Source organism: Coffea arabica, chromosome 7c, assembly GCF_036785885.1.
Source record: "Coffea arabica cultivar ET-39 chromosome 7c, Coffea Arabica ET-39 HiFi, whole genome shotgun sequence".
In the NCBI taxonomy this organism is placed as follows: Eukaryota; Viridiplantae; Streptophyta; class Magnoliopsida; order Gentianales; family Rubiaceae; genus Coffea; species Coffea arabica.
Genome location: NC_092322.1, coordinates 35,359,398 through 35,369,745, shown reverse-complemented (window position 1 = coordinate 35,369,745; position 10,348 = coordinate 35,359,398). Strand labels below are relative to the sequence as shown.

General features: G+C 35.6%; 1 protein-coding gene across 3 annotated transcripts; it reads right to left on the bottom strand.

Moving 5' to 3' along the window:
* Positions 1-898: 898 nt before the first annotated feature.
* On the bottom strand, positions 899-10,122 carry LOC113699143 (uncharacterized). Of its 3 annotated transcripts, none has more exons than XR_003450371.2 (12): positions 9,865-10,122; positions 8,691-8,798; positions 7,660-7,746; positions 6,299-6,352; positions 6,082-6,224; positions 5,775-5,925; positions 5,553-5,690; positions 5,385-5,456; positions 5,232-5,305; positions 4,595-5,151; positions 3,891-3,969; positions 899-1,178 (listed from the first exon to the last, which is right to left on the bottom strand). XR_003450371.2 is itself a non-coding variant. In XM_027219278.2 (12 exons), exons 1-12 carry the CDS (start codon positions 10,015-10,017, stop codon positions 1,081-1,083), a joined length of 1,299 nt encoding a protein of 432 aa, XP_027075079.1. In that variant the 5' UTR covers positions 10,018-10,121; the 3' UTR covers positions 899-1,080. The 3 variants fall into 3 exon arrangements, 2 of the variants coding, with proteins under 2 accessions (XP_027075079.1, XP_071912838.1); XM_027219278.2 differs by having other exon boundaries at positions 5,010-5,151; positions 9,865-10,121; XM_072056737.1 differs by lacking the exon at positions 5,385-5,456 and having other exon boundaries at positions 5,010-5,151; positions 9,865-10,121.
* Positions 10,123-10,348: the final 226 nt, after the last annotated feature.

The window sequence follows — 10,348 nt, the reverse complement described above, 5'->3', positions numbered from 1 at the left end:
GTAGTAGTTGGGAACTGTGGAGATGATAAGTTTAGAAGATAGTTGTCATTGGTTCAATTTGTTATCCTTGTTTTTTTTCGTTTAATGATTGGAAGCTTGAAAGTTACAAGTTTGAAACACTTGTTTTATGTTAATGTTAATGGATGAAACCAGATGGAACTTTTGGGATATGTAATGAGGTACTATAATGTTTTAAGATGATGTAATGCAACTTTGAAGTTTGAATAATTGAAGTTCAGTAGAGGAGTTGTCTGAATTACACAAAAGTAATTTATATTTTTACTATTTTGTATAATTTTAATTATTAGTAATATAAATATTTAATTATATTATTTTTAGAACCCGACGATTCAACCAATCGACCCGCAATTGAACCACTAACCCAGTGACCCGATCCCCTTGCTGGGTTGAGCTCCGATCCGGATTTAATAACTATGGTGTATATACACATCCATATAACTTCATCATTTTTTTGGTAGTAGGAAGTTCAACTTCCTCATAAAAAACAAAACAGATAAAGAAGATGTATTTTCTCCAATTTTAAAGCATGATCTGCTCTTGTGGTTTAATTACTCCTCAAGTTCAGCAATATAACTATTCTATTTAGCCCTTTGGTTCTGACAGCCAGGGAATTCACTACTCTTGTCTTCACCTTCTTTCGAACAGCATTGGCCTCTAGTAATGCAACCATTGGGAAAACATTTAATAATACTGCAGGATGCAACCCGCGACGTCTCATGTGGTCAATGTAAGTCAGCGAACGCTTTTAATTCTTAATGAAGACAAACCTACTCAGACAAATACAATCACAAAGTAGAAATTCCACATCAATATATTAATTTTTCCCATTCAGTTGCTGGGTGAAACAATGAGCTCTGCATGAAAACACTGGAAAAGATTAAGCAACCAAAAGGGGAAAAAATCCAACTACATTACAAGTCACGATGCTATCCTCAAAATAGAACATCACAACAACATGGCAGGAAGGGGGAAAAAAATTGGTTTGCTGGAGGAAAATGGATAACATGAAGATTTCTTACACGACGAAAGGGAAGGAGAACTGAGTTAAACTAGACTATCTTATTCTAAGCTTTTAAGGAGCCTAAACAACCCAGCTGCTTCTCTTATCCTTGAAAACTCTATACAAAAGGCTTGGACTTCAATGAATAGATCCTGAACTGCATTGCAAATGGTTTGACAACAGTTAGTAAAGTAGCTCAATAAGAATAAATCAAGGCTTCAAAAAAAAACACTGGCATATTTGCACTTAGAACACTTTAGATTTAAAACAGATCAAGATGAACAACCTATTCATAAAATTTGAATTGGACTTTCATATTCATCGATTCTTAACTGAAAATGGAAGAGACACTGAGAGCGCCATTGAAAATATTCGAATCCCACCAACCTGTTACTGTCCAGAATTACTTAAAATACTAATTCCAAGTCTTATGCTTTTTCAGAGGACTGAAAAATTAGCTTGCAGGATTGCTACTTACCTGGAATTCTAACACCAGTGAAATATTTGCCTTTAAATCACCTTATACGTTTGTTGACTAGTACGGAAAATAATTCTAATAAGATATCTAATGTAAATTTTGCATGCACAAGGAAGCGTAAGTTACTCAAGCGAGGAAATGTTCTGCAAGGAAAGGATTTCGATATATAACAAAACCCCCTATAAATCAACAGATGAAATAAATTATCTTCCGTAGAGTTCAGTTTCATTCAAAAACTTTGAAAATTTTGACTCGGCAATGGTGTCATTAAAATTTTACCTGTTTACAAACGAACCACTAGGCCATAATTAACTGAATTAATTATCTCTTCAACTACATAAGGTTCTAGCATTGCTTCGTTAATAATTTGTCAATCCATTTCATGTTGTCTAAATAATGCAATTATTCTTTTTAGTTATCCAATAATGCTAATGAAAAAGTTGATTGGGCGATTAAGTTCATCTTCCACTGTCTAAGGGTTGTACGCAAAAGCAACATATGCGTACTCCTGCAGACACAAAATAGTCAAGAAATAATGACAATGAGTTACAAGAGGAGTAGAACCATCATTCAATACATACTTCATATGCAGGTACAAATAATAGTACAATACTAGCAAAAGAACACCTAATTTAACTCCATTAAGTACTTGCACTAAATATCTTTTTCAGATTTTGGTTACATGATTAGGTCATCACTAAAAAAATTTCTTCTTAATATGAACTTATGCGCCATTCTCTATTGTTTTCAAATCCCACAGCTGTTGATGATCCTTCCAGGTTTTATGCAACTGATGTGTTTCAAGGTACATCAGGCATTACTTTAGGCTTTTAACCATAATTTCACAGTTCTAGTTCTTAGGTTTGGCTCAATGGTTTGACAAATCAACTGCCTTCACATTATATGTCTATTCAAACTAAAAACATACTGACAAAACCCAAGGGAACTTGTATCGACCAAATGGCAACAACCAATGCACCACCCAACTGAACGCACCAACTCATGAACCCATCCTTGACGGCAAAGAACACGTGCACTCAAAGTCACAGAAAAGCAAAAAGATGGACGAGAAACGCCAATAAAAAGAAGAAAACCAAAACCAAGATGAAACATCAATTACGTTATCAAAATTTTCACGAGTATGCCCAGCTGTTCAAATATCAAAGCTGAGACAATCAGAAGCCAATCTCAACCCAATCCCTGAAGCGTATGTCTAAGAACTGAAGCACCTTGTACAGATCATTACTAGAAGCTCACTAGCTCTATATTAAAAAGGCAAAAGCCATTATGTATTCTCACTCATCTTTATTTTTCTTTTTAAATGTAGGCTTTAACAGGCAGACATAATATGAGAGAAGCATGACTTGAAACGCATTACCCTTCAGAAACCATCTGCAAACATTGTAACTTCCCAAATCATACATTTTTTATTTGAAAGGAAACAACTCCAACCTATTCATGATTGCAGGTTCTCTCTCTTTTTTAACAAAGCACCAAGTATAGGTTGGGGGTTCTGAAATAGATCCTTCATTTTATTAGAAATATTTTAGTACATCAAGAAGAAAGTATAGCCAATATGCAATCTATCCAATCTAAGATTCTCCTAGCAAATTTTGGAATAAAAGTTAATCTTTAGCCTTCATTCCATTGTGAGTCGCAGCCTAAATTGGCCAAAAACTCTGCAAGATGATTGCCTTCTCTACAGATATGGCTGAAGGTGAATCTATATTCTCTAATCCACCTCTTAATTTGGCAGATAATTTCATCAATTCTCCTAAACAGCTATGAACCAACCATTCACAATTTTCTTTAATATTTACAAATCAACTTGTGCCTGAACCATAAAAGGATTCCATGACATGCACAGCTCAGTCCCCTCTTCTATGGCGTTCATTATTGCGGTTTACTAAAAGCGAGCCTACTGAAAATGCTTATATGCCCCTGACTTTCCTCACATAAACAAAATATATGCTGAACTTTAATTCTTCACAACAGATTGATGACTGGACACCCTAGGTCTCAAATTGTCCATGATTGCAGATATTGCTGATGAGGCTTTACTGGAAATCTATTTTGGACCACCATAGTACCTAACAAGATGCTCTAATTTCCAATTCAGAAAGAACACTGCATCTGATAGCTATTTCTTTGCACCTACTTGCTTATTTTCTATGAATCAACATTAAACCAGGCAATACCTACGAATACCAATCCAAGAACGTGAAAAGCAAAAGATAACATTCTCATACATATGAGATCAAAATTCACTTGCCCATGATATCATTCAACAAGGCATTCGTTGTTAACACAATTCGCAGACACAATCAGTCAGCAGTAGCATCTATAGTCACCCAAGAATAGTGTCAACTATATGTTGAACAGTAGACTCACCATTGATTATTTTATTCCGGATCAGGCTCTGCAGGAAGACACACACAAGTCTGACAAGTCTATTCTGCATGTACTTGTCCTGAGAAATGGTAAACAAAGGATTAGCGGATACCAACTCTACTACTTGCTTAGATCTTCAGGTTTCATCCAATTAATGTACACACAAAGACTCAGACAGCCACATCTGTTATCGTGTGTGCCGATTTTATACACATGCACACATAGGCAGGTGAAGATGAGAGAGAGAGAAAGAGATATGGTAAGCCTATAAATGGCATCCAAATATCATCCCAAGAATTTTAAGCACTAAAAGAAAATTCATGTTTACAGTTTAATGGAAAACACAAGTTTTGTTCCTGAAAAGTTGACAAGTTAAAATGTTCTGTTAGCATTAAATACCTTCATGTGCCAAAAATATCAAATTGAACCTATCATATGAATATCTAATAAAAGTTATTAAAAAGCGTTTTCAAGCCATCTCCATTACCTATCATTGCAACAAATCCTTGCTTGAGTTAAATAAAGATTTCAGCTCTCAATTAGCTTCCATAGCTTTAGACTAAATTTCACACTCCAATTCAGCCATAATTGCCCTCAAAAATTGACGTATCCGATATTCATCTCATTCTAGAAATGTAACTCAAACAAGAATTATTTTCAAATAGACAGCCATAACAAAAAGAGCATCAAACAAGGATTGTAACCTTCAGCCTCTGGAATTGTCAGCTACCACAGTACATGTCTGTCTTGATTGAAGCAGGAAATTGTAGACTTTTCAATGGATAAACATAATTAGCGGAAAGAACTATACCACGGCAAAAATCAATGCCTGGATTATTTGCAACTGGCATACGTTCTCTTCATAAAGTTCAATGAAGCTATTCACCTAAAATCATGTCATGGAGATGACCTACCACAGTATTCTGATAGATCACATCATGTTATTACTGCTTAATACACGAAGCCCCCCCAACAAAAAAAATTAGAAGACAATTAGAAGAAGAGATAGAGAGAGAGAGAGAGCTAAAATAGAACCATGATGAGGTCAAAGGTTTAAGGGTTTCAATGTGGGGTTGCGGAAATTGGGAAGTACACCAAAGCATAGAGAGGACTAAGAACCTTGGCGTTCTCACAGGAAGATATACAGTTCGTTATATACAAATGAATGAATTCGGTCGGTAGTTCGACAGCTGTAGTAAGCCTGTTAACCACTTCCATTGAATGAAGGCTCATATCCATATTGACAAGAACAGTGAAATACCTGCATTCATAAACAAATTTGTTGCCGAAACACTAATAAGATTAAGTTTCATGTACTATAACATAAAAAGATGAACATACTCTTCAATTTCAGCTGAATTTGCAAGCTTAACGAGAACTTCAACTGCAATGATAGGATTATTCTCCACAAGTTCCTGATAACCAAACAAAAGAACTCTCGAATTCAGGAAATTACCACATAGAACACATCGATATGCCTATAAAATAACATACTGGTAGCTTTCTTGGTGTCAGCCCACAGTGATATACAAGCTTTGGATCATTGGCAAACTCCAATAAGACTTGCTGGACAACAGTGCATATAAGCAATTCAGCACACGTCTGACAGCAAAAAATAAGTTTCAAATCTTAAACACCTCAAGAAAGATAAGGTGTAAACACCTCCCGTTGAGCAGGTGCAAGTGGCCCTTTCAAAGCTTTTGCAATCAAATCCCTAACTGCTGCTCCTCTGCTAGTATCAGCACACATACCATGATCCCACATCAGCTCATGAGTATTATCCGGATTTAACCACACCAGCTGTACAAATAATAAGATTTTAGTGAAGCAAGAGTTATGTAGATTACTCTTTCTGGGTAATGAGCTTAATGTTGGTGCCCTTACTTCTCCCTCTAGCACTGGTAGCCTCGGTGGTTGTTGTCTGATCCATTGAGGACCTAATCCTTCCAATGATAAATTTTGCAGCAATCCACTTATGGTCTCATCCCTATCCCCAGATCCAGTCTTGGGTGTGACTCCAGGTTGCAGGTCAAGCCTGACATTTGAGCACAAGGCTATTGAGAATAAAACAAAACTGATTGTGTCAGGAAGCAATAAGCAAATTAGCACGCGAGTGTGCAAGCTGGATATGCCTCAAGTATTTAGACCACAAAAGAGATGGACTGCTCATATTACTAGAAAGAACACCTACTCTGTCGAATTGGGATCACAGCCCAGTGGAACATCGGGATCTGGCAAGATATTTATCACACGATTCCTGAACAAGCTACCAAATAATACTGGGCCAACTTTACTACAATACTGCTGCTGTAGCTGCTCACTAGGAGGAAAAGTCTGAAGAATGCATATTAGAACATATTATTCAAGAAGATATCAAATTTGATGCTATGACAAAATATATAACTCACGTGTGATGAAGGAACAAAGTTTCTCATGTAATCTGCAACAGACAATTTCAGGACCTGCATTAAAAAGCCAACAGAAAAAATAGTTTGGACCTAGAATAAAATAAACATTCCGCAGACAACTAGAGGATGATGATATTTCTATGGATAGATTAGCTTCAGTTGCAGAGTCAATGCACAAATCTTTAATTATCCAAAAAGGGGAACAAAATATTTGTACAAGAAAAAAGAAAAACTGCAAGGGATATTTCCCTTCAAAGAAAGGACGAATTGTCTCCCTTGCATTTTGCTAACAAAAAACATTTGCAGGAGGAAAATCTACAACATATGATGTGCTTGAAGTTCATGCAGGCAATAAACCATTTGTCACAACAGGGTAGCTAGAGACTACTTGTCTCTTCTTATATGAGCTAGTAAATTGGCTAGGACAACCCCAAAGATCATAATAAATCTAAGAGAAATCAAGAAAAGAAAAAAAGAATAGAATTGGAATGCTTCCCAATTTTATCTTATGTAAGTAACGGCCAGGGAGATAGAGAGAGAACCAATAAATGATAAAAAGTTATTACCTCTTTAACAAGTTTCTTCATAGTTCAAGTCTAGAGTATCACTTATTTATTTTTTACCTCTAACAACATAAACAATTCTAAGTCAGTATCCACAGTAAACATATTCTCTATTCTATTTGTTTATTGAAATCATCATCCTGAGTGCAAAAAAGTTCCCTAAGGCCCTATTTAGTTAGAAGGAAAGTTATGGGATGGTAAAGTGAAGGAAAGTAAAGAGCAATCACTTTTTTGTGCAAGTTTGTTTGACAAGAAAAACTTTTACAGATAATATGCAGTCAACGAGTAGTTATTGGGATTATTCTGTGCAACAAACTTTTTCCCTCCGAATCCTGCAAATTTTGCAGGACACAATCCAACAATGAATGGAAATTCAACAACCACCTCATCCAAAAAATTCTACCGGTTAAAACCAGCCAGTAATCTGTTCATTTTTTATTTTAAAATAAACTTAAACTGCTTCTAGTCAACCTGCTCAAGAAGTTCCTTATGCTTCTGACAGTCCACAAAGATAAATATACTACAAGTTTTAGGCATATATTGCTAAAATATACTTTTGCCAAGAACCAAGATCTAAATGAAAAGTACATACTAAATGTGGTTGGAACAGACAATTCATAGCCCCAAATTTCTGAGATTACCCAGCATTAGAACCGTTACTTAAAAGCCAGAAAAGCCAATAGCATCTACCTTCCTACGTTAACTTGAACAATACTGATTAGAAGCTAATGAAACCTGAATCATTAGAATTTCTCAGGCCTAAAAACTAGACATGCAAATTGGATTGTTAAACGATACCTCTGCTTTATTCGTGGAGTTGGCGGAGCCTAACAATTGAAGAATAAAACCTCTTTCAAATTTTTCAGCTTCTTCATTGGATGCTGCCTACAAACCCCACAATAGCAGGAGGAGATACGAAAGTCAACCATCACCAACAACATTCCATAGCAGACAGAAAAGTTATCGTAGGAGGCAAAATTCTGGAGCATTAGATGGATAACAAAAATGTCATATATCAGAAAATATAAACATCTACTTTAAAGCAAATTCCCAATTAATTATCTCTTTTCTGTTTGCTTTTCTTTCAGTGTACGTGGGGAGAGGGGAACCAGATACTAGTCCTGCAACTACACATCCACTTTATACTAATCTTAGTATATAAGCCATATGTGATAATGCTTTTCCACTGTTCAGAAGTTATGTGCACGTTCAAACTTAGGAATCATTTGGTCTTTCTGCCTTTGGATGAACGGTAAGTTCTGTAAAACTTTGTCACAACGATGCTCTTTGTAGGATGGTCTGGTGATTTAAAACCACTACGCATGACTTTTGGCAACATTTAACAACAAAGGAGCTCAAATAATCTCAAGATACCAATAAAAGTAAGTGCAAGATGACATACCACAAGCCAACAAGACAAAAGTCAAAAGTCATTTGAAGTCTCAGAAATTCACATGGGCCAACATCACATAGCCTATATATGAGGATTTGTTGCTATTAATTTGTCAACAATTTCATATTCTAGAAGCGAAAAATAGGCTCTCAAAAGTAGTCTTTCCCACAGTAATGGATAGGCCTCCACTTCAGGTTCATGTGATTATGTAAATTCACCAGACTATCAGTGTCTCATACAGCAGACAGTCAAATGACTTGTTACTCCATAAAAACGTTAATTGAAAATACTGTCAGCTTTTCTACCATCACTGTGCATACTGCACAGCTGAACAGTCTTACATAGTTCATGATTATTAAAAATTGACCATTAAAAGAGCATAAACAAATTCCTGAGAATAACAAATATGATAAGAAGAAGACATATGCACACTTACATTCACAAGCACAAAACTGAACGGGTTAGAACTAGGCTGCTGGAAAGAATATGCCTGGTGGAGAATTGCAAATCCAACCAGACGCTGTGTTGGTCTTAACACTTTACTCTGCAATAACAGAACATACAACCATTGATGATTGGAATTCCCCATACTAACAGATTAAGAAAGGATAGGGAGAAAAATTTAGCCTTATTTCTGTTTTCATTCACAAGCAAAAAAAGAAGAAAAATATATACATACAAACATGAGGCCAAATATTATTCTTCTATTTTTTGTTTCAATCCCTAACACTTTTATGGAAAATAAGTATATTGCTGAATTTTAAAACCAAATTTGAAGTGATAGACAAAGACAACATCAACTATAGCATATGCATGCAAACAATGAGTTAGAAGACATATTATCTATCCGACCGAATAAGTCAACTTCCTTTGCCCTAAACTTTGGCTACTTATCCATTCACCAATTACTTGATTACCTTCATGACTGCAAAACCTTCCACTAAACGGACTCCTGACTGCCTATGTTGTAAGAATTAAACCCAAATTAGCAATGAGATTTCTAAATCATTTAAATCGATGTTTTCCAAGTCAACAACTTTCATTAGAATGCCAACTCCTAATTTTACAAAATTTCCATCCTCACATAAATCATAACTGAAAACAATGACATGCGAAAAATATCAAATAGAACTCTAACAGTCTACCAGAAAAAACCTGTACCACCGACAGCAGACGTAATCATTCATTTTCCTACTAAATAAGATCCTAATTAAAAATCAAGTGTCCATTAATCCACAATCCACCAAATATTTTAGCATCCACAGCCCTAATCAAATAAAGAGATACTAAAAAAATAAAATTTCTACTAATCTACAATCTACAAGACATTTGAGCATACACAACGTTAATCAAATGAAGCGATTTCAAAAAAGAATTCTAAATAAATCCATTTCGGACTAACGCTTGATTAAAATAATTAAAACTGAGTTCCTTTTTCCCAACTACAAAGCTTATTATACTACTACTCTCAATGTTGCTTACAAAAAAACCTAATCGATAACACCACCGGAACGTCCAATTACCAGATTTCAGTATATCATCGAAGAAAAACATAGAAAAGAACAAGCAGAATTGAGAGAGATTAGGAATTAAAATTTAAAAGAAAATGCCTCGGTGAGTAAAATGGCGACGGAGGAGCAGAAGGCGAAGATGCGAGAAGGCTGGACTTTGGACTTGAATTCCGAGATGAGTTCATCCAAAGGCCGCGAATCGCCGCCATTGAGTAATTTCAGCAGTAAAATTGGTTCCTCCATTCCTAACATCTCTCTTTTCTTCGATTCCTTCTGGTTTTCTGCTCTGTGTTGAGCTCGACGGAGGAGTTTATATGGCTGTGGACCCTCGGCGCTGATCCGGGCTTGGGCAGTTCTTTTATTCTTTTTGTCAAGCTGTCACTTCAATTATTTATTTTGCCCAATATACCCTCCAGTATCCACTATTATCTGTCACTTCAATTATTTTTGGTTAAAATGAAGCGATAATTTCAGAAACCTCCTCTAAGTTTTCTGATAATTTCACTAAGCTCCCCTAAAAATTGAAAAATTATATGTATCTCCCTTGATTTGATAGTTTTAGTAAAACCTTAAAATAATATTG

Bases quoted from the DNA above. Each gene is read 5' to 3' on its own strand.
- LOC113699143 (XM_027219278.2), bottom strand. From the start codon at position 10,017: ATGTTAGGAATGGAGGAACCAATTTTACTGCTGAAATTACTCAATGGC. The intron at 7,747-8,690 runs GTAAGTGTGCAT...TGGGGTTTGTAG, and splicing joins TCAGTTTTGTGCTTGTGAAT to GCAGCATCCAATGAAGAAGC. The intron at 3,970-5,009 runs GTTCTTAGTCCT...ACCATTTCTCAG, and splicing joins CTTCCTGTGAGAACGCCAAG to GACAAGTACATGCAGAATAG.